Source organism: Ostrea edulis, chromosome 2 (assembly GCF_947568905.1).
Source record: "Ostrea edulis chromosome 2, xbOstEdul1.1, whole genome shotgun sequence".
NCBI lineage: Eukaryota > Metazoa > Mollusca > Bivalvia > Ostreida > Ostreidae > Ostrea > Ostrea edulis.
The window spans coordinates 27,405,489-27,431,276 of NC_079165.1; the positions used below are offsets into that span (position 1 = coordinate 27,405,489).

Genomic DNA, 25,788 nt, shown 5'->3' on the forward strand with positions numbered 1-25,788 from the left:
GGGTCATGGTTTTAACAAACTTAAATCTGCACTATGTCTGAAAGCTTTAATGTAAATTTCAGCTCCTCTGGCCCAGTGGTTCTTCAGGAGAAAATTTTTAAATGACCCCACCCTATTTTTGTGGTTATCTACCCTTTGAAGGGGGCATGGTCCTTCATTTGAACCAACTTCAAAGCCCTTTGTTGTAGTGTAAACGGAGACAATAGGCGTGGCTTGCAATGATGAAAAAAGTAAAGGTAAACATTTCACTTTTCTGTATTTCTACAAAGGGAGAAAACTCAGATTAAAATGAGATACATGAACATAATTATGTTCCCTGTGTAGCAATATTGAAAAGGGTCTACTTTTCATTAAGAATGTGTGTAGTGGTAGTGAAAAGTATGGGTTCTTTTTTGGTCAGGGGTAACTATAATAATAAGTTTGACCTCCAAAGATACTGAGCACACATTTCCAAATAACCTGTCATTCAAATCATGACCTTTGACCTTGTGATCTGAAAACCAATGAGGCCATCTACAACTCAGGGGGCACCAGTGTACCAATAATGTCCCTTAAGGAAATGGTTTTCAAGACAATGAGTGGGGCATTTTATATCCAGGTTGACTCTTGGACCTTGTGACCTAGAAAAACAATAGGGGTCATCTACTAAGGACAACCACTGTGCCAAGTTTGGAAACTGTAAAGCAAAGGATCTTTAGGTATCTTATGTCCAGAGAAGTTTAACCTTCGACCTCAAACTCACTAGGAGTCATGTACTCATGTAGAACCAGTGAATCAAGTTTGATGTCTGTCAAGCAAAGGGTTCTCGAGATATTGAGTGGACATTATCTTACAATGTCCACTTTGACCTTGACCTCAAAATCAATATGGGTCATCTACTTCTTGGTGTACCAAGTTTTATGTATGTCAAGCAAATTTATTGAGTGGACAATATTTTATGTCTAGTTTGACCCTTGACCTTGTGATCTGAATATCGATGGAGGTAATCTACTCCTTAGGTAGAACCAGTGTACCAAGTTTGATGGCTGCAAAGCAAAACATTCTCAAAATATTGAGCATAAAATATCTCCAGTTTTACCTTTGACCTGAAATCAATAGGGGTCATCTACTCTACAGGGGCAATCACTGCACAAGTTTGGCATCATATAGAGTAGACAAGACTTGGTCTACAGATCAAAACACATGTGCAAAACAATATGCCCCCTCTGTTTCAAAGGGGGGCATAAAAATCTAAATCACCCTAAATAGATCTAGGCAAAATCTGAAGCACTATTTGTACCAAAGATTTAGTGCTACAGTTATCAACTTTTTGTGAAAATAAACGCTTTATATAGAACTTCAATCATACAGGAAAGATCTGCGACTTTCAATGCCTGGGACTTGAATGGCAAATGAACAGTCACCACCTATGTTAGACATCTTGATGTGGCACCAGAACAAGAATGGACCCGGAATCTCCTGATTGTACAGCAAACACCTCATTCATTTGCCTTTCACAAACAATATTTTTGGCAAGTTTGCCAAATTCCAAACAAAATTTATCACTTTTTTCTGAGCAATGAACTGAAAAAATTTTCAATTGCCGTTATCATTGCTTGGAACTGAAATGCAATGCTTAATTTCATTTTAACTCTACAACATTCAGTATTAAACTAAATGAATCTTTTACAGGTATACTTAGCATTCAAGGTACGGTAAACATTGTTTCTTGGTTTATGCCCAGGGAAGCTTAGCACACAATTGATACCTTTAACAGAGTAGCTTTAAAAACTCACCAAAGTGTTCAGTACATTTTTTAATTCAACCATTTTTTTGTCTAGAAAAAACCCTTAGGGTTCTGTGATAGATATGAAATAAAGCACGTAATTTTAATGTACATGCAACCAATGACATATTAAATGACAGCACTCTCAGCTTGCATATGGAAACTCATCTCCTGTGGTCTCTTTCCCTGCCACGAATATTTCTTTGAGAACTATACTGTCTACTGTCACGCCTGTCCTCATGTTCAAACGAGTCTCGTCTTTTTTTCACTGACTCTCTAACACTGTCACTCTCCGAATCTGAGTGCTTCCTCTTCCTCGGGGGTGAGGGCGAGGAATCCTCTGAACTGTCACTAGACGAATCCTCCGAACTGCTGGAATCGGAATCACTGGAGGAATCGCTGTCTTCACTAGACGATTCCTCACTCCTTCTGCTGCTGCCTTTATTCCTCTTACTCTTTTCCTCTTCTTCCGTGTATTTCCTTCTTTCTTCTTCCTCCTCTTCATCAGAACCTCTCCTTCTCTTCTCTGTATCTCTGTGTTTATTCAACCTTTCTCGTTCTCCATCTACCTCTCTCTTCCTGTCAACTCTCGTTGCCTCTCTATCATCTCGTCTTGGCCTCTTTTCTCCACTACCGTCTTTCTCATAACTCCGCCCACTTCTCTCTATATTGTCTTTGTACCTCCTCCTTTGGTCCTCCTCCTCCGGTCTCCTATTTCTCTCAGGCTCCCTGTATCTTTGATTTCTCTCTTCCCTTGATTCCTCTCTCCAACGATTATTTCTACTTTGTTCTCTATCATTTTCAGGACTTCTTGGTCTATTTCTACTCATCCTATCTCTCTCTTTTTCCGGACTTCTTCCTCTGTAACCATTTTCTCTAGGATCCTGTTTCCTTTTAGACTCCCTGCTCTGTTCCTCTCTTGGTCGATAATTTCCTCTGTAATTGTCATCAGGACTTTCTCCCCGTCTATTATTATGTTGCTCCTCATCTACTCGTCTTTGCCTCGCCTTTGATCGTCTGTCGTAATCCTCCTCTTCATTTCCTCTCTCTCTCCTCCTATCATTATACTTGATAGCTCTGTTGTCATCACTTTCATCTCTGTTTCTCCTTCTGTCATTCTCTCGGTCTCTCCATTTTTCATTAACATCATTAGAATACCTGTCATTAAGTCTATCAGATTTGGAGTCTTCCCACTTGGATCCTGTGTTTTCCGGACTCTCCTGTTGCTCTCGCCTTCTAGATCGCCCATTCTGTGGACTTCCCTCCCTTCCTCTCCGTTTTGACCACGCATTTTCTGGACTATCTTCCTGGTCTCTTTTTGAGCGGACAGTCTTGGTATTTTCCTCTCTGTCTCTCCTCTTTGACCGGACATTATCTGGACTGTCCTCTCTGTCTCTCCTCTTTGACCGGGCATTATCTGGACTGTCCTCTCTGTCTCTCCTTTTTGACCGGGCATTATCTGGACTCTCTTCCTTGTATCTTTTTGACCGAACATTCTCCGTACTGTCCTCCCTGCCCCTCCGTTTTGATCGCATATTTTCTGGACTCTCTTCTCTATCCCTTTTTTTCGACCGCACATTCTCTGTACTTTCCTCTCCCCCTCTCCTTTTCTCCCTCTGTTGTATGTCCCCATTAGTGTAGTCTTTCCTGGATTTCTCTCCACTCCTAGTCTTGGCTGCTACATCTTTTCTTTTCTTCCTCGGTGCCTCATCTTCTGAGGAGCTCTCTGTAACACAAAACGTTCATTTAATTCATGTATAATGTGAGATCATTAAGTCACTATAAACAAACTTTTATTCGCTTGTGAAAAACATTTGCGATGTTCAAAAGAACATCATCGCGAATATTTCTTGCCACGAAATGTCTCTTGTATGTTTAAGAATAATTTCAGTAGCAAATATTAGTCGCCTTGAAGCAGTTCATCACTTGTAAATTGCAAAATAAAGTCATCACAAATAAAACTTGGTTTACAGTATTCATGAGTAAGTAAATGGTCTACAAGTTCACCCAAGTCACCTTGCGTATGCAAAGAAATTAACCTGCCCTACTTCTGCATTAAATTAATCTATGCAATTTGATTGGACAAATTTAAGCACGATGAAGCTACATGTACTTGCATATTGATTTGAAATTGGGGTTCGCCAGAAGACCTTTCATGTTTGTTTCACCATTTGGAAACCTACACCAGCCCAACACTGGCACTCTGGGCCATAACATGATCCTATAATAGCCCAGCAATGGCACTCTGGGCCAAGACATGAACTTATAACAGCCCAACACTGGCACTCTGGACCAAGACATGAACTTACAACAGCCCAAAACTGGCACTCTGGGCCAAGACATGAACTTATAACAGCCCAACACTGTTTGTTACCTGAGGAGCTATCTGATGAGGAACTACTGCTGTCTGAGGATGAGGAGTCAGATGAGGAATCAGATGAGGAGGAGGAGGAAGAAGAGCTCCCCTCCTGCTGCTGCTGTTGAGCTACTTCTTTTTTCACATTGATTAAGTGCTCTCTGAGATCATCACTGCAAGACATATTGACATTTGGTTAACAATAGTACAAACACTTACTTACAGTACAACCTAGTGTGGTTAACAGTAGTACATACACTTACAGTACAACCTAGTGTGGTTAACAGTAGTACATACACTTATACAGTTCACTCTAGTGTGGTGCTGGACATTCAAACAATCTTCACAATCCTGATGTTATTAACATATTTTATAGTCTTTTAACTAAACTACAATCAGCCGTGTCCTGGCCTTCTGCTATCCTTTGATTGTTCGTTCTACGTCCTGTTGAGAATTTTTTACTCATATTGAGACGTCACCAGCTGTAGGTGAGGCACCACAAATTTAGACCTATACTTAGGGCTCAGGACCGTAGCAGTGAGATTCTTCAACGTGCTAATGCCTGCCACGACCCTGAAGTTCTGTTTTTAAGGTCACATCTGAAAGACCAGTGATTCTCACTTCTAAATGCCGAGCGTTTAGCAAAGGAGCAATCCCTACCCCTGTTTGCGTTTTTGGTTTGACGTGGCCATGGCATGAATGGGACTCAAACTCATGACCTCCCCAGTTAACAAGTTTGTCATAACATTCATCAGAAAGTAAAAATAAAAGAGTAATCAGATATATAAATCATACTCACGTCAGCCCACCAAGACCAATGGTGGTGAAGAAGTTGATGGAGAACCGGGTGTTTTTTGGGTTGTCCCTGGGCAGCAACCCCTCAAAGTAGGGCTGGAGAGTCCTAACAAAGAGAAGAAAAATCTACATCAAAAGTCATACCGAATATTTGTCTACATCTATATGTATGCATGTGTTCAAAAAAGGTTAGTTGTCTATGTATTATATTTTACGAGACAAATCCATGTTACAGCTTGGTATACATGTATATCATGAAAATGCGACAAAATGTTATGAATCTTCTAAAGGCATAACTTAAAAGACATTTTACAAATCTTTACTTTTAAATGCCAGGAATATATATTGTCAAATATTTCAATACATAAACAACGTATACAGTGAAACTTCTCTAAACCGGCTGGCTCTCGGACCGAAAAAAAAAAAGGCTGGTTTGGAGGGATGGCCAGTTTACCAAGAATTCAGCATTTAGAGACATATTATCTCAATATTCACAAAGTAGGTACTGTTCACTTTGTTCTGGTGATCTATGATCAATTATCGGTGGAGATCAAATTAGTCCGTTTGTACATGTATCTACAGGTAATATAAATAACAAGAAATGTTCTCACTGGAATCATCTAATTTTAAACTGAAAATCTATAACAGGACACATAAAGAAAACAGAGAGGCATATTATTGGAATTTCTCTTACCAATAAAAACTCTTTACATCCATCGCTTATATCATTTACAAATTTGTTTTGACGTTTTTGAAAAGTACAGTAGTAAATATGAAATTGTAATTTGAATATTTCTCAGAAATTTTAAGTCTGTGAAAACCAAGAAAATTAATTTATCTTTTAATAATTATCATTAACAGTCATAAGTTTGTTCTTTATAGGGTTAGGGTTATCCATACGATAGTATGGTGAAACAATATGGCATTTAATACTGTATTCATTCAATATGTTCACAACTGGGTTTTTTTTTTTTTTTTTTTTTTTTACATTTTGTACAGAATTTGGAAGGGTCACTTGCATTAGCCAAATGTCACTTTACACCTTTGACAGCACAGGTAAACAATAGAAATTTTAGAGGCCACTGGTGTTTTTGACACCTCTGGTTGATAATTTCCCACCTGGTAGTTGTGAAATTTGATTAGGCCTATTATAAGTTAAAATAAAACTTTTACTGATATATTTTTTTCTATAAATAATTGAATGTAAATAAGTTGTTTAATCTTCAAAATTCTTTGTGATTGATTTCTGCTGGTCTTTGGATTAATTCTGAACCACGACACATTAAACTTACGGATCTTTGAGTCTGTCATTGAGTTTTGGTAAACCAAGGTACTCGGACAATTCCTGAAATAATACTTTGATGAAGATTCGGCTGGCTGAGGTCGTGTCATCCTCGTTTAATCTGATGATCTCCAGAACCTAAAAAAAAAACAACCCAGGTTCAGTCTCCTTGTTACAATTTAGCAAATTCCACCATTTCTCTTTCACAATTTTTTTGGAGGACGTAATGTTCGTTTTATATTCCAGGTACAATAAATTTCAGCCTAAGCCTTGAAATAACATTTTGTCACAATATAGACCATTTGGCATATTCAAAATGGCTCTCTAATGGATCAAATCTTTTGTGAAGAAATTTAAGATTAAGGCCCATGTCTCATTTCCAGCCAATTCTTATAAAATATCAATATAACCAAATGTCACTGTAAATGTAAAATACTGTAAAGTTTTTAAAAAATATGAAAAATATTGTATAAAGAGGTATAGCACTTTTGCTGATGAAACGATGGTCTCAGAAATTTAAAGGGAAAATACCAGTTTCCAATAATAGACTGGCATGTTATCTTTAAATATAAGGTCAACATTTTCAATGTTTAGTTAACCAAGATAAATAACTTGCAGTTTATCATTACCAACATTTTATGATTTATATGAGTCATTTTTTAATCAATAAACCATGTTCCTACATGTATGTGGAATGATGTACAGAAAGTGCATTCAATCACACAACAACCATTTTACATATGGCAGTACTTTAATTCAAGCTCACTGTCTTTTTCTGACATGGCTGCAGTATCTTTAATAGTTTCCTCCTGTTCAGTTGTCTTTGGTTGATAATTCAAGTGTTTAGCTTTGCCTAAATATCATTTGACAGTTGCTACATGAGTATTTAGATATTCACTTTTGAGAAGTCAAACTGTACAGTTATTTTCCTCCTTTGACCTATTACATGCTGAGCATTTGTGCCCCTTTTCTTGTAGTATTTGTTTAGCTTTTCGTCAGCCACATTACGGGTTGAAAATCCTGTGCACACAGGAACAGGTTATTGTAAACAAACTATCACAGGGATAGACATTAACTTTTCATCTCACTTGCCCTTCGGACATGTAAACTCGAAGTTTTACTTGTCCAAATGAAAAACTTAGTTGTCCGAAATATTGTAGACTGTAAAAAGCCTGTCAACCAGTAATTCTAATTATCTTGATTATCTCTCTCTGTCAATTAATTGTCAATTGGTGATACAGTATGATCTACTAGAATGGGCCTTTGCTATAATCTGACGATTCGATAAAGAAAACAACACTATATGAAGTTGGGTTTTACTTTCTAATATTTTATATTCATCAAGCTTAACACAATTATTATAATAATCACATTTTCTACTGAAAATATCACTTGCCCCATCGGGCAAGTGTGTATTGAGTTTCACTTGTCCTAACTGGGTTTTCACTTGCCTTGGGCAATCGGACAACCATTAATGTTGATCCCTGTATCAATGCAGAACTACAGTGATCTCAGAATAAATTCTCTTTTTAAGTTGTAACTTGCTAATATTGGAAGTTATGAAAAAAATGACTGATATTTGTTAAAATATATGTATCACATTTATACCCCCCCCCCCCCCCCCCCCCCCCCGTAGTATTTACAAGATTATGGGTACAAATGCTGGTGAATTAATAATTTATTATTTTCTTTATGAAATTAGACAATAAGTATTTCTTAGAAAAAGTAAATAATATATATACAAGGTGGGACTTCCAATACATATTTAATGTTAAATAATGATTTATTTTATGATTTTAAATCAGATCTGAAATAAACCTCAAACAAAAAATTGTTATTTGATTATTTTATGCATCTTTACCATTTTAATTTACTATGAATGATTTTTCCCAATTTGAGGAAAATGTCGCTAATTTTTCCCAATTCAAAAGGAGGGGTGGTAGTTTGAAAAACAAAATCACTGGCACTTTTTCATATTCTAGTCATTTTCAACAAGAGGACCACTTTAAACCAAACTTTCTCAAATGGACACATGTACAGTCATACTCAAATAAAACAATTTCAGCATCTTATTTCTGGTTTAGGGTGGCCTTTTACAACAGTCTGCAATTTTTTAGGCCCATCGCGTTACATCTACTATGTACTCTATATAATCATGCACAGTGATATTTATGCTTAACAAATAACATTTTAAAGATACTAATCAACATACAGATATCTTTATTGAGTAAACACAAGTATAAACTAACATTGAATAGCAGAATATTTGATATTCAAGAAAAAAGTATACATGTAGGCTAAATTGCATACCAAGTACACTATACCTCTTTAGTTCACTTTTCCTATTTTATCAAATATTGGTTAAAAGTTAGAGTTACCTCCCATGAAATGGCGTCTGTGTGCAGCAGATGAGAAAAGAACTTGGCGACATTCCTGAGTTTGTTTGTTTCCAGTCTGTGTACAGTGTCGTACTGTTCCTTGAACATGTTCTGGAATGGCTCGATATACTTCTTGTCAATCATACAGAACCGCTGCAAAACAAACACAATTTAAGGACACCTGCTTAACAAACCAATCAAACTTCTGTTTTCAAATATTTCTGTACAAAATGTGAATTAGTAAGCAAAACATGTAAAAATAGCAACTTTACAAACTGAATTAAGTCAAGTTGATCAAATTATCAGTGTTTACTGGGTATTTGTTTTCAGAGTTTTACCGTATAGAGACACTCTGTAATCGTTTGAACTCTTTTCACACATTGATAGATGTGTTGGCACGATAAGAATGTCCATGCTTGTAATAATGTCAAATGTAGGAAATCCATTTAAGTATAGCATTGAATGTGGTATTCAGATCGTATGTTACCTGCATTAAGTACGAACTCAACAATCCTTTATATATTTTAAAAGCTATAAATATATACAACTCCATAAAAAATAAACAAACAGGAACAAAACTCAAACTCAATCTGTAACTCATCAATATACATCTGCATACAAATAAATAGTTCAATATCTCAAGGCAATTAGAAAAAAAGTCTGGAAAATTGGTCGTAACAGTAATTTTTCTACATAGAAAGGGGCACAACTCCATAAAAATCAACCAACCGGAACAAAACTTAAACTTGATCCGTAACTGATCAATATACACCTGCCTACAAAAACTCAAATCAATATCTCAAGGCATTCAGAAAAAAAAGTCCAGAAAATTGACTGTCACAAAAGGATGGAGAAGGGTAAAACTGTATGCCCCGAACACTTTGTGGCGGGGGCATAAAAACTGCTCTACGTGTACCACATTGGTAAATAAGTATCAATAAACACTCTACAGTGAGGAAACTTTCAAACATGCCAGAATTGTGTCAAAATCTGTAAAAATGTCAAACTTGGAACTCTTCTAAAGGAGGATAGAAATTTTTTTTGTAGATATTGTTTTTAACACCGGTTATTTCACCATCCTGATTTTTCAGAGTGAGGAAGTTCCATGCACTGTAGTAGCTTAACTTCTGATCATTACCTGAGCAAGCAGTCCAAAAAACTTCTCATACGTTCTTTGCTGAGCGCAGCAGTCAAGAATCATGTTGCAGAGCTCAACCTGGATAATTTAATACATGTACATATAAATATACATACATATACAGTGTACATATTCTGTTTTTCAAATGACATTAATTCTTTTGGCAGATGATGAAACCTTGAATATTTTAATTTTTCATTTTTGAATCCAAGTATATGAAGTTTTGCTTAATCTGACCTCTTGTCCAGGTTTCAGTTCCAACTTCAGAAGTTTGTGAGCACATTCCTCAAAGTCTAAGGCACTCTGGATTGTTAGATAAATTGTTCTTCTCAGTGCGATCAGATTGGTTTCCGTTTGGTCAATAATAGTTTGTTTCTCTCCTTCTGTAAACCAAAACCACAGTAGTAAAAGTCAACAAGACACATTTCATACATGTATATACGAACTATTTTACTCAAGTGTCTTTGGTACTCTGTTCAATTCAGTCATGTACAAACACCATTTATTAAAGTATATTCTGTTTCACATCGTATGTAATCGTTTCCATCAACTCCATCAACATCTATCCCTTATCTTCATCTATATTAAGATTTGTTATATTGCAAAAATTGCACAATGCAAAAATTGCACATCTTCATTTTATTCTGTACCACATTACTTCTCATAAATTTTTAGATCCATGCCCACATTAATCTCCAGACATCACCTTCAACCCCCCACCCCCCCTCATCTTCGCTGACACTCACACAATCATCATCACAGCTTACCTTCACCCTCCTCCCCCTCATCTTCGCTGTCACTCTCCGAGCCAGAACCGCTTCCTGACTCCTCATCAGAACTGCCTTCATCCAAAATATCTGTAAAACAACGACCACAGAATATAAAACTGCTGCTCTGTACTGCATAAAACAACGACCACAGAATATAAAACTGCTGCTCTGTACTGCATAAAACAACGACCACAGAATATTAAACTGCTGCTCTACTGCATAAAACAATAACCACAGAATATTAACAACGACCACAGAATATTAAACTGCTGCTCTGTATTGCATAAAACAACGAACACAGAATATTAAACTGCTGCTCTGTACTGCATAAAACGACCACAGAATATTAAACTGCTGCTGTGTACTACATATAACAATGACCACAGAATATTAAACTGCTGCTGTGTACTACATAAAACAATGACCACAGAATATTAAACTGCTGCTGTGTACTACATAAAACAACGACCACAGAATATTAAACTGCTGCTGTGTACTACATAAAACAACAACCACAGAATATTAAACTGCTGCTCTGTACTGCATAAAACAACGACCACAGAATATAAAACTGCTGCTCTGCACTACATAAAACAACGACCACAGAATATAAAACTGCTGCTCTGCACTACATAAAACAACAACCACAGAATATAAAACTGCTGCTCTGTACTGCATAAAACAATGACCACAGAATATAAAACTGCTGCTCTGTACTACATAAAACAACGACCACAGAATATAAAACTGCTGCTCTGTACTGCATAAAACAACGACCACAGAATATTAAACTGTTGCTCTGTACTGCATAAAACAACGACCACAGAATATAAAACTGCTGCTCTGTACTGCATACTAAATGATTGTATCATTCTGATTTATCATCAATAAATCAATCATCACTTACCCCTTTTCAGTTCTTTATACTTTTCTTCATTAGCTTCGTATTCAGGATCAACCTTGAACACATCTAAAATAAAGGGAAAATTTTGTACATGACCTTGTAACATTAGTTCGTTTAAATTTTTGCCTATATTTTGGGTAACCAGACTGTTATTACATTCGGCAATGGTTGTATACCTTCTGTTTGAACAGGTATTTACATTTTGAGTGATTAGAGTAATCAGTATGTATTTGGTATTTGGACTTCACGTACTGAGGATTTCTTCTGCTTTTCCCTCATCTTCCAACGTCAGAAGGTGAGTAAACTGGTCCTCCTCTGCAACTAGGTCCAGGTCCTCAACAACAGACTGGTGGTCCTTAAAGCCATCCTTACGAATTGCAAACATTACTTCCACCATATACTGGACTCGAATATCGATACTCCCCTCGTGTAACACATTTCTCAATCTCTCAAATATGGCTGCAAAGAGTGAAAAATATTTTACTTTTAGATATATGTAAAAAAAAACTTGGGGCTGTTCCAGTAAAACATACATGTATATGGGATGGTGGAAGGCACTTAAAAATTAGGGTGACCACCCATAGAAGTGATTTTGGTACACTCCTATCCACCCATAGATGCAAATAATGAAGCTTTAGAGGCATCTTAAGAAGCAAATTGATTTATTTGTAAAGTAGAATTTAAAATATTCCCAAATCTGGATCCCCCCCCCCCCCCCCCCCCCCCCCCCATCATCATACAGTACAAAATACTTTTTCGTCATGATATCAACTTTATTTCTGCTGCATTTAACAGGTTTCATACAGATGGCAGCAAAAGTTTTTAGTATGATTTCATGACTTTTTCATTTCAATTATTCCATATACAATGTATTTACATTCACTGAATCTTTTCTCTTATATTTCTTTTGAAATTGACATTGCTTTCATCATGCAATAAATACATGTTTGTTGCCAATTTGTTCAATCCGGTTTTCTAGTACCATCTGTCTACAAAATCATTACCAAATATGGAGTGTCATCAAGGTCAAAGGGTGCATTGGCTGTTCCATTTAACGTAACCAATGGGTCAACCGCATGATATTTTAGATCTTAATTCTAGTTTATATTTTTAATAATACAATGACCTTGCTGATGAGAACAGATATGATGACCGCAGTTACCTGTGATTCCCCTGGGTGTGACCTCGGTCAGTTTATGTCCACACTCCTTTAGAAACCCCACAGCCACTTCCACCGAATCATCAGTGGGGGTCTCCAGTAACAGCGTAAGAATTTCTAATGCCAGCACCTCGTGGGCCTGAAAGCAACAGTTGACTTTTAGTACTAATAATGCATAAAGTCTTTGTATACTTCATATACATGTACATAACACTCAAAGCTGATTTAAGAAAAATTTATTTAAAAATAGATTTTATTTCTGAAAATGCATGAGGTTATGAACTGCGATGCTTTACAACAGCAAACTTCATGAAGCGCGTTAGCACTCTGTGAAAAGTATGCTGGCGTGAAATGTTGCAATTCATACCCTCATATTTTTTTCAAATATGAAATTCATTCTTTTTAAATTTACATTTTCCTTTCATTTCTGAGATAACACAATGACTACACATATGTCTGAAATAAGAAATGAGAGTACTAAGAATAACATCTTTAGAAACATTTTCTAAGCAGGAAGCAGTATAGTGACAATTTCTACTCCATTTGTACCTATGAACGAGACGCATCATTTGGTGGTTGAGCTACATTTTGTACAGTTTGTCTGTTGACTGCAGTAGACTTATCATTCAATGGTTGACAAATCGACTTACCACTTGTTGGTTGACCAGTTCAGACTTACAACTTACTTGCTGGTGGATTAGACTCAACACTTACTGGTTAACTAGAATAGACTCAACACTTCCTGGTTAACTAGAAGACTCAACACTTCCTGGTTAACTAGAAGAGACTCAACACTTCCTGGTTAACTACAAGACTCAACACTTCCTGGTTAACTAGAAGAGACTCAACACTTCCTGGTTAACTAGAAGAGACTCAAAACTTCCTGGTTAACTAGAAGAGACTCAACACTTCCTAGTTAACTAGAAGAGACTCAACGTTTCCTGGTTGACTAGAAGACTCAACACTTCCTGGTTGACTAGATGAGACTCACCACTTCTTGATTGACTAGAAGAGACTTACCACTTGCTGGTTCACTAGATGAGCAATGAACTGAGTGGAGGAGAGACAGAGGGTCTTGTCATTTCGCTTAAAGCCACGCCGGAACTGAATCACAAGACGTCGCAAAATGAGCTCCCCTATTTGTGGAAACTGAAAATAAAAGTATAACAATCAATCTTCAGATACTACGTCTATCTAAAGTTAGATACTACACGAGAGCTTAATGAAGGACACTATAAGGACATTTTTCCCCCTTATAAAACTAGTAACAATCAATGGTACACCTATTCCTATTGCCAAATACTATTGATTTCCCCCAATATTTAGGCTAAAAATACCCAGTAACAAACTGCTAAGTCTTCGTAATTCTCGACTCATAATTCACTTTGTATGAAACGTTGTACAAGTTAATTAAAAGTAGTGGTTGATAATGGTACTCATTTGTAAAATTGCAAACAAGGAATACTTGTTTATTTTATATAATATGGCTTATTCAGTGCTAATTTTAAAACAAATACCATTTGTTGACATAAAAAAATTCAATTTGTTCTATTTGATGCTTTAGTAGCTTTGGGTTAAATGGTGCAAAATCCTACAATCTAATAAGCATTTTTGGTAATCCATTCCCACTTTTCAAAGGATGAGGTGAAACAGCTATTAGAGTCGGTCCCCTTTTCCATGGTCAATAAAAGCAATTCTACTGAACAAAAGTTAAAATTTTATACATAGAGGCCTTTCTGAATAGTTCTAATAGTTTGTTTTTTTGTCATGAGGATTGTTGAAATATTCACTGATTTTGAAACCCTATAACAAGCAATTTTTGTCATGGTTTGTAATCTTTCACTCCTTCATGAATAATGATAAACAAAGTGGGCGGGTCTAAACACAAAGGACAGCGTTCAGTTTAGGAATATGAAAGATATTCTGCACAGATTTTGTACCACTTTCTGTGTACAGATTTTTCACTCAAAATCACACTTTTTAAAATGCCATTGTACAGATTTGCAGTCGAAAAATTATCACATGTATGTATTGTTAGACTTTCAAAACACTACAAAAATGATGGAAGAATAAATATAAAATGTTTTTTCTTAAAATTCACATACAATCTTATGTATGTTATGTAAAGAATTTCTCCAATTTAGAATTTTTCTACAACTGAAGGGAAATTTCTTGATCTCTATGAGATCCTTGATAAATACCTGAGTGCGCACTTACTTTGGTGTTGACAATAGCCACCAATGCAGCGTACACATGAGTGAAGGTGGGCGAGGCAGTCTGGGCTTGTATGATCGAACGGGACACCAGTCCTCTGAAATCAGAAAGATCTAAATAGCAAACCAAGGTAACCAAGCTCAACCAGAAAATCTCCACATCACTGTAGAGTGACAGAGAATCTCCACATCACTGTAGAGTGACAGAAAATCTCCACATCAAGCTGCATCAATGTAGTGAGAATTCCTTCTAATTAACATCAAAGAAATTTCCTTGAGACTTTTGTAGGGTCTATGTTTTAGTTAAAAATACAGGTAGTTTTTTTTTTTCAAAACCAACTACTGTTTCAAGAATGAGGGCCTATTCAAAATAAAAAAATAATTCCTGCATCATTTAAATATGCTTTAAATACTGAAATAATCTTCAGTTACAGCACATGTATAGATATAATGATAGTAGTCAACAAGTGAAAAATTGTCACTGCAAAGTCAGCATTAAGGTCAGCAATGCTGACAAATGCTAAATGATAAAACACTGACTAATTAAATGTCAATCATTTCAATAACAGTGAGAAGACCTGCACTTGCCACTAGGAACACTACTAGGTACTAAATTAGATAAACATGATGAACGCTTTCTCTCACCTTCCCCGAACAATGTTCTCCTGGAACAATTCTTGGACCACAAACTGAAGGTTGGAAACATTGACTTTGTTTATCAAACCATTGATGCTTTTCTTCAGGGCTTCCCATGCAATTCTCTGATATGCTTCACTGAAACAGAAAGCAGATGATTATCAAGGAAAAGAACAGTAGACAGATTTTAAGAAACAGAAAGTACAGTAAATTGACCCTTTTTGGTACAGAGTCCGGTAACGTTTCAATTAGGAACTTTACATTTGTGAATCATACTTAGACAAAAAAAAATAAAATAAATAATGCATTGTAGGTAGAAATAAAATGCAGTCTTATATATCTTGATTAAAGGTACATTTGCTCCAATTCTTATGTTGGATATAGATACTACTGTATTCTGTAAATATAATTAAACAAAAACTATTGAATGTGCACGCAAAAACTACGGTTGTAGAGATATAAATTAAAATAATTTCAAAGGTCATGCAGTCTGTTTTTTTAAACAAGCAGGCTGAGTGCTGACCATGTGACTGTCTTATTAGCATACTGCATGCTATTTTCCCAGCAGTTCTTGGATCTGTGCATATCTAACTACCGTTTATTGTTTTACCATTGATCTTACTCTCATTAGTCGTTATTCCTATATCTAGAGGCGACAAACTCGATGCCAAAATTTAGCAACGCCATTGTTTACTTCCAACTTCATGTGAAGAAGGAACGCACAATGCATCAATATACAAATAAGGCCAACTGAAGATGTCAGTGAGTTAAGTTAGTCAAGAATAAACTGAAAATTTCAACCTATTCCTTTCAACTGGAATATGTTCTACAAGTTATTATATATCGCCATTATCAGTGTTTTCAATAAGATTTTGAATAGAAGGGAAAAAAAATGTTATAGCAGGAAACCCAAGCTCGGCGAGGGGTCTGGGGGCTGCCTCACGCCCCCAGCGGGTCCAGGGCAGAGCCCTGGTAGGGGGCCCAGCCCCCCGGCCGAAAACGAAAATAAGCATTTTTGAAGCTTTTTTCTTGCTTCTCATGCTATCAAAAAGTACATGTTACATGAAATTCCTACCACTTGTAACTGAACTTAAATTGCTGTTTTGATATCCCCTTTTTACTCCAGCCAACCTATTCCTAAATTCTGACAGCCATATATATATAATTTTGACAAAAAATAGACAACCCTGCAAAAATTTCATGTTAAATATACATGTAATACAGATTTACTCCCCATCACATACATTTTGTAAATGTCACTAATATGTCTAAATATCAAGTTAGATGAGATGCTGGTCATTATCCTGCTTTGCCTGAGGCAGAGTGTATGTCATTGTGTGACATTTATTTTAGTTTACTATCCAATAAAGACAACCATCAAAATTTAAATTGTATTTTTATATTTCATATTGGTGCATTACCATGATTACACAACTTAAAATGTAAGAATTAAAAGTCATCATCAGAATTCCAATCACTTTCAAAATCTACAGTTTTGCTGTACAATTGTGCCTCCCTAAGATTTTTTGCGATTTTTAATTGAAGGAGAGTGTTTTCAAAAATTCTTTCTCTTTCTTGATCATCATCACAGGCTGCTCTGACATCATCATCTGCTTCATCTTTCTCACCGACACCAGCAGCAATGTCATCAGTGACATATTGGGACAGAGATGCAGTCATTAATTGCATATTGAATTAAAAAAAATCTTTTGGTTTAAGTTATAATGTGGAAAACATACACAAAGTAGTACTGCATGCTTACCTGCTTCTCAAGAAAATTAATGACTGTACTTTGAATTATTTTATAATTCACGAGAAATATAGATTTAACATTAAATTTGATGAGGAAATTCTGGTAGCTTGTAAGAATGTCTTTGAATCACGAACTTATATGACAGAAAAAATATACCGGTCTAAAAATATATAGATATACTGTTTTTGTTATTTAATCTTTACCTCGCTTTGAGGTTGGTTGAAAAAAATCTTCGATTTTCCTTTTTGGCATGACTGTAGACCTCGAAGATTTCGTCTACCACATGGACCCAATCGGCAATCCTCGGCTGACACCATTTCGCTCTATACGAATACGGAATAGTGTGCGAGGTATGAGCCACTCGAGGAGCTCCGAACTGCATGGGGACCAGTTGATAATCACGTTAATCTGGGTCATTGATATAATTCTATTGACACCGTATTTTTCAAACGCATAAACGATACGGATTTCGATATATTTATTTATACTTAACCAAGAATGTTTACAGCTTACGATGTCGGCAGAAATCTCGAAGACTGAAATATCAGCCGGCAAAATTTCTTCTACAGGCGGTTAATTTTGCCGGTTGCCGGCTCTTATTGAAAACACTGCCATTATAGATACATGTTAGTTTGGAAACAACAAAAAATTAATCAAATGTACGTACGTACCTACCTAATGTTTTCTGGGGGCTTGGCGTATGTCATTGTGTGTTTATGTTTCATTTACATAAGAAAACTTTATAGATGTACATCGTATTAGACTACTCAGTCGCCTTCCCAGGATGTTGCAGATTTTACAGAACAACACATGCAGATACCATTTTACTATACCTGTGAGATGATGATTTGGGAAATTTTTTAATCAGAATTTGGGAAAAAACAGTCAATCTTCAATTGGGAATGGGTTCATTTACCGTTAAGGTGGTGGTTTGTTGACTGGTAAAGTGGTGGTTTGTTTACCGGTAAAGTGGTGGTTTGTTTATCGGTAAAGTGGTGGTTTGTTGACTGATAAAGTGGTGGTTTGTTGACTGGTAAAGTGGTGATTTGTTTACCGGTAAAGTGGTGGTTTGTTTACTGGTAAAGTGGTGGTTTGTTTATCGGTAAAGTGGTGGTTTGTTGACTGGTAAAGTGGTGATTTGTTTACCAGTAAAGTGGTGGTTTGTTGACTGGTAAAGTGGTGGTTTGTTTATCGGTAAAGTGGTGGTTTGTTGACTGGTAAAGTGGTGGTTTGTTTAACAGTAAAGTGGTGGTTTGTTTACTGATAAAGTGGTGGTTTGTTTACTGATAAAGTGGTGGTTTGTTTACTGGTAAAGTGGTGGTTTGTTTACTGGTAAAGTGGTGGTTTGTTTACTGGTAAAGTGGTGGTTTGTTTATCGGTAAAGTGGTGGTTTGTTTATCGGTAAAGTGGTGGTTTGAATAAATAAGATTTACATGCATGTTTTTGTTTGTACCTTGACTTATCGGTAATGCTGGCTTGCATGGCCCTCAGTCGAGCGGGAGGAATGTACGCCCCTCCGGTTCTTGTTGTTAGTGACATCACTTCCGCTTCCTTTGATATTTTGGCAGTGTTCTCCACCTTCTCTCCATCTCTCGGCCCACTGTCTGCTGCTCTGTAAAATTATTTTACATAGCATTAATTTCCCCCCAAACTAATTTTGAATACGCATATAACTATATTTATATTCGACTTTGAGTGACATAATCAGTAACTGAGGCAACCATACTTGTCTTTGCTGTCCTCCTCCTTTTTTCGTTCATTTTGAGCTTGGGATTTCCGGAAATCATCACCTCTCTTTCTGTCCACTGAACCGCGACCTTGATCGTTTCTTCTTCTATCAGGTGATCGCCTGCGATCCCACTGTCTATCATCTCTGTAACGATCTGCCAAGAGAATGACTTCATTTACTTCCTCAACATGACAACATACTTCTAGCTAGGATTTATCAAAAAATGTTCAAACTTAAGTTTGAGTTTTGGGTTGTTTTTTTTCAGCAGTCAAAAATTTAGTAAAATCTCTGACCTAAGTTCAAGTTTTGACTAAAATTTTTTTCTTCCAAGAAATCCAGGCCTGTACTAATCAAGGTATAGTACTCTACTTTGAATATTTTTTTCAAAACACTGTCATTTCTGAAAATAAAGCTATATATATTTAGATACCGTCTAAACTTTACATTGTTATTTCCTAAAAGGGCCATTAGCTGTGACAGTGATGACAACCGTTTTTTTACTCAAAATCTCTCAATGGCATAGGAATAAATATCATGACCAAAACATTTATTTTGTACAAAAACAAGAGAAGCCTACTAAAACTATGTTAGATAACCCCTTTTAGTGTATTAAGAAACATGTATGAAAGGAAGAATTATTGTCTTTAAAGACAATAATTATTTAATCACCAAAATTACACATTCATGTGCCTGCTTTGAGGTTAAAAAGTGTTTGAAATAATTAAATACTGGTATTATTTTTTAAATACATATTATGAAGCAATTTTCATTAAATTCAATTTCTAGTGACAAAATTACAGACAATATGCCTCGCTTTAACTATCAGTCTATTCCATCACTTTCTTGGTACAGTGGCAACTGCCTAATCCGACACCTGTGCAATCCATTACACTGGACATTCCGAACCTTATTTTCATTCTCAATTCATATAGGAATAGATAGGTTATTTACTCTGTTTTAACCTACCATTCCTTCTGTTTCTGTCTGGACTGTATCTACGGCGCCTGACGTCTCTATTGCTCCGTCTGTCGTCCATGGAGTATTCATTTTGACGTCTCCGGCGATATCTATCCTCTTCCTCCATCTTCCTCTATAAATAAATAAATGCTACACATTTCACACACAGGAGCATTGCATCCTCTCCAAATTATTTCTGGGTTTGTTGTTGTTGTATTTATCAACTACTGACCATGGTTTTACCGTTATATAAAACAAAACTGAATACGATACATAAATGTTTGCAAAAAAAGAAAGAAATTTGAACTGAAAATTATTTTTACCTTAGGGCTGCGCAAGTTTTAAACAATTTAATGCCTCGTTCACACGGATGCGCATTAAATTTTACTTCGCATTAAATTTGATGCGAACTAAAATAATGCGCCTTAAATTAATTTGAATTAAATAGTGTTCACACGGCCGTAATTTTTAATGCGAAGTAAAATGATGTGCATTAAATTTGTATGCATCTCTACATTAAAGGATAGACTATATCATTGAAAATTATTTTAAAGATGTTCTAATGAATACTGTGCAGATACAGAATTCATTGTTCAAAACACTAGGCCTATATATGTAGTGTACATGTTTACAATGTAAGTTGTAACTGATCTACACACAAGGAGTTCTGTCGTATTTGTTTTTAATATATATTTCCAAGAAATTACTTATTTCTTTTGACGATCAGCATTCACTATAGACAATACATTGCTTCTTCTTGAGCCCAGTTAAAACCTCGGAACGTCTCTTTCACCATTCCGCTGACTACTATTGTGACGTGATTTTAAATTACTAATACATATCATAAGTAAACTATGACGTCATATGGTATAAAAAAATTTAACAATGAGTGGCATATTTGTTAAAATGTAAAAATTAAAGAAAATCATATTATCACTATTTCAAAACATTTTTGTCGTATTTAGATGCAATTTCTTCCATGTGTATTACTCAGTATGCCTATGCAGAGCACAGATTTACGTCTGACATTATCCAATGACATGCTGTTTGTACATGTTTTTTTTTTTTTTAGTGATTATTATCATTTTGATTAGTTTTTCGTACAAAACTAACACTGATATAAATATAGCTGATCATGGCTATGATGCACGTGACCCAAATTTGCTATTACGCATGCGTGTACATTTAATGCGAATTAGATTCGCTATGCGTTCACACAGAGCTAATGCTAAGTAAATTTAATTCGCATTAAATCGCGACGTAAATTTTAATTAGAAGTAAACTAATGTGCATTAAAATCTCTGTGTGAACGCGGTTCAGATTCATTTCGCAGTAATTTACGTTTAATGCGAATTAAATTCTTTGTGTGAATGAGGCATAAAAATAACCATCAGCATGCATTACAATTGATTTTTCATAAAATCTCTGCATCCCATCAATATTGTTAGCAAAGCACAGTCTCCAATGGCATCATTTATAATGTCACGCCATAATATGAATTTATTCCAAAAGTTTCTGACTAAAAATTGAATGAAATAAGTTAATTAAAGAAAATTCAGTTTATAGTTGAGACAATGCTATGCTATTAACCACCTCATCTCCCATCTGTTCCCATCCATAGTGTAAACATGCAAAATAAAGCATAACACTGGGGATATCCACTCCTAAGGACAGGGAGACTCCATGATGTTTGAGCATGCCTTTAAACCATGGGAGGACACCTTAGGCTTAAGCCATGGGAAGACACTGTGATCATGGGAGGACACTGTGGTCATGGGCAGATGGGAATTGATTATGGGAGAAACTTTCATGAAATATCGTATAAGTGGTATTTTTAGTGAGACACAAATGTAGCGGTCCATGAATTATGGGTATATATATTTAGTGAGAGCTAATTTTAGTGACTATTATTCCAAGAAAGATAGCTATTACCTTTGATAAGGAATAAATATTAGCGATATTCAATTTTAAATAGCTATCTCAACACTGTCACTAATAATACCAAAATTAAATCCTCTCTAAATATTCTACTTATACGGTACATATATATTATATATATAAAAATATATATACATGCATTAACATGATCAATGCAGCAAAAATTATGACAAGATATCTTAAAATATATTATCATACATGTATATATACACGCTGAAGGCCAGGTTACAGGATTTTGTTATCAGAGCCATTCCTTGTGGGTCATTTCTTAATATTAATTTTTATAGGGTAATTTTCCAAAAGATGCAACTAAGGCCCATGACCCTTGACATTCTTAGGCCATGCATATTGATGGTATTTGTTTCTAAATCATTGTTAGGCTTCGATCTCTCATATCGTGGTCCTACATCTGCCCATGCACAATGACAAACACAAACATGAAATTATGTGTTTTATATTTGCCTACATTACACAACTGTAGCAGTATTTTGCCGAGTGTGCAGTGACCTGGAAATTTGTCCGTCTGCAAGAGGTATATAAAATTTGTGTTACTGATGAGGCCAAAATAAAATATGAGTGTTTCCTATTTCACTCTGGAAAAAAAATTAGGTAGGGTAGGTAGGTAAAACATTTTATTTTATTGAAATATTTCATCTTCTTTTTGCAACTTTTTAGCGTTGTTTGAGTTCACCAATACAAACATTCAGACTTCTGTGCCACCTCGAATGACTTGGACCACAGAAGTCGCCAGTTCTATCAACATAGCAGGGCTGTCACTACAGTTTTCAGGACAGGGTCCCGATTTCTTTGGATGAAAAAATTCATCACAATATTTTATCAGATTGGGAATTTTTTTTAACAACATAAAATCACTCAAGTTTTTGTTCTAACAAAAGAGATTTTTTTGTATTCAAAAGTAACATAAAGACAGACTCTCAGTTATACATTCATTTAGTCCCCTCCCACCTAAGTACTACGTAAAGTATAGTCTAGAACTCTGTATTCCAATAATTATAGGTCAACATTAAGGAAATACATCTTACTTATATTGTCTCAAAGTCGAAAATTTCTAATAGAAATTGGGAAATTTATGCTTATTTTTCAATTGGGAAGGATCCTTTTATCGGACCTGATGACCTTGTATATAGACAACATCCACACAAGCGCAACGACCGGAATACAACATGATTTCGACAAAATCTGCTCTGGTGTTTTATATAGTCAAAAACACAACAGCACACGTCATACTGTGTACCACCTCATTTCTGGTACACCCCCCCCCTCTCTTAAATGCCATAATTGGCCCTAAACTCACAACTCCACAATCAATCGCTAAGGGTCATGAGTCGTACGTCGTGTCATTTGCTGCTGAATATCCCGGTTCAATTTTATACATAAATTCTAAATATATGTATACGCTTGAAGATAAAACATCTTGTCAATGACTATAAAAAATTTTCACATTTCACAAATAAAGGGAGATTGTAAACAACTGCCGACTATCGACTCCCAAGTTGAGCAGGATACATTAATGTCGTTTCATTTTTCATTAACAAAGCCGTCATGATATTCATTGAAAAGTCTTACGGGGTAAAAAATATCAATTTTTTCGCTGTCACATGATCATATAATTTCCCTATCTTATGGCCAATACAGTGCAAGGCAAACAAACCATGATAGTTCATTCAAAATCTTCGGTTTTTTATATGCTTTTAATACCTGTATGCGTACAGTAGTCATGCTTTTCAAACATTTAGAAAATCAATATAGTGAAACCGGAAACCCAATCTAGCAAAAAGAAAAAAAAATTTGGTTTGGAAATTCCGGAGTTTTATTTCATATCGTCAACAAAATATTGAAGGTCGGCAACAAAAACAGAGGTAGGGTCGGGAAACCGGAAACACACTTGTATATGTTTTATTTTGGCCTGATCAGCACTGATTTATCATGTCACATTCACTGTCCAGTGATATAAATTGCAAAACTCGGATCCGAGTTCAGTTTACCACCATTCTGTACTCTGCTTTAATCTGACAAGCCATGCAGTACTGTACTATTTTTTTCAGAATCTTGAAGAATGAGAAATTCCAATGTTGAAAACTAAGTGACAAATATAGAATATGAATCCTAAGTTTGTCTTCTACTTTGATTGGATATTTATTTTATGACCATGATGACAAAATTTCTGTTTAAAGATGTGAAAATTCATGCACAAATAACTGTACATTAAAAAACTGAAGGATGAAAATGGCATTCCGTTTGAACTTCTGATAAATTTCATAGATGGCCTTTACATGCTAAAGGGTGATTATCTAGAACTATGATATAGCTAGATGTGAATATACATATATATAATTTTATACGAACCCTGACTGCACTTTTTATCTTCTTGTCATCTTCTGAATCAGTACATTCCCCACTCTCGGGTTCACTCTCGAAATTCCGCATGTCGTGTTTCTTTTTACGACTCTTGGTGTCATCTTCCGACTCTGAGGCACCACTCTCTGCCTGGTACTTCGAGATGTCATATCTATCTTTCCTTGGAGGGGTGTGGCTTGGTGAATCCGAGTTGGACGACTGCCTTCTCTGAGATTTTCTGTCTGAAGACTGCCTCACATCTGGTGATGCATCTATAGGCCTAATCTTTTCACTTCTTTGAGGAGGACTGGAGTGACGCAATCTCTCCTGTCTTTTATCATCTTCTTTTCTTCTAGGTGGGCTTGAAGACGGAGTCCGTGCAATTTTTTCTTTTCTTTCATTCCTTTGAGGTGGAGGGCTTGATGACGGGGTCCTGGCCTGCTTTTCAGATTTCTTTCCCTCTTTCTGTGAACCTCTAGAGGATGATCGCGTTACATCTTCTCTGCGAATCTCCAGATGAGATCCTTTTGACGATGATGGCCGATCCTGTTGTCCATGTCTGGACGAAGACCGAGATGTAGATCGACCTGTGGAAGAATGTCTTGATGATGCATTTTGACCACTTTTGGAATTTGATCTTGAGTCTGCAGGAGAGAGTCTTGGTTTTCCACTTGGTGATCTGGATCGTCTAGATAAACTGGAATGTGATCTGGATCTCTCATCCTTTGGACTTCTTGTCCTCTTTTTCACAGAGTCCTCATCCGAGTTGAAACTGTCTCGCCTGCCTCTGTGTCCACGAGTGTCTTTGGAGAGGGAAGACTGCCTGCTTCTATCCTTCTCAGGACGGCGTTTGTCTTCCCTTCTGTCTTCTGAAGGAGACTGCCTGCTTCTATCCTTCTCAGGACGGCCTTTGTCTTCCCCTCTGTCTTCTGAGGAGCTGCTGGAGGTGGAACTCGAGTCGCTATCAGAGTTGGAGGAACTCGAAGAGGAACTACTAGAACTACTCTCCGACGATTTTCTCCTCTTCCTCTTCTCGGAATCTTCACTTCTACAACATTGTGTTTAAGAGCTATCGTGAAATTCATGTTCAATTTAAGTATACTTAGACTACAAACGATACATGTAATAATGAAATATAATGGCCGACATGGGAAAGATCCATATGGCATTGCTGCTTGAAAATGAGCATTATCCACTAGCTACTGCACTTACGCATGAAAAGGTAAGGAAATTTAAACCCCTGCTTTATAAAATTCTAAATATCAAATACCTTACTGTTATGGATGGATTTAAAAAAAAAAAAATAATATCGAACCACGTTCGTTTAATTATTACTTGTTTTGAACAACGAAATCTTCATGAAAATCAAGTAATAATTATCTGTATTTTCGATAATCTTACCTGGGCATATCAAATACTTGTATATCAATTGCTATGGGTATGTCAAACCTTTGGAAACACTCGGAAAGTATTCAAAAGAAACAAAAAATCACCGCTATCACGTCCGACATTCGCACAATCGTGCGACACACAGACAGACTCTGGTGTATCTAACGTATAAAACAACGAACGAACGGGAATTTTTTCTCCGGAATATCCCGAGTGACGGGGACAAAGCAGCTTCACCATGCATTAAGATTATATTTTTTTTCTACCC

General features: G+C 36.1%; 1 protein-coding gene across 2 annotated transcripts; it reads right to left on the reverse strand.

Annotated features, from left to right (window-relative positions):
• Positions 1-1,782: 1,782 nt before the first annotated feature.
• LOC125679732 (pre-mRNA-splicing factor CWC22 homolog) lies at positions 1,783-25,686 on the reverse strand. 2 transcript variants are annotated; one of them, XM_056156553.1, is made up of 19 exons: positions 25,533-25,686; positions 24,141-25,179; positions 19,845-19,968; positions 18,876-19,032; positions 18,603-18,761; positions 15,406-15,534; positions 14,765-14,858; positions 13,568-13,696; positions 12,551-12,686; positions 11,641-11,847; positions 11,392-11,454; positions 10,482-10,571; positions 9,952-10,097; positions 9,715-9,792; positions 8,577-8,729; positions 6,209-6,336; positions 4,921-5,022; positions 4,140-4,294; positions 1,783-3,491 (listed from the first exon to the last, which is right to left on the reverse strand). In XM_056156553.1, exons 1-19 carry the CDS (start codon positions 25,538-25,540, stop codon positions 1,930-1,932), a joined length of 4,659 nt encoding a protein of 1,552 aa, XP_056012528.1. In that variant the 5' UTR covers positions 25,541-25,686; the 3' UTR covers positions 1,783-1,929. The 2 variants fall into 2 exon arrangements, with proteins under 2 accessions (XP_056012528.1, XP_056012530.1); XM_056156555.1 differs by lacking the exons at positions 24,141-25,179; positions 25,533-25,686 and adding an exon at positions 22,240-22,291.
• Positions 25,687-25,788: the final 102 nt, after the last annotated feature.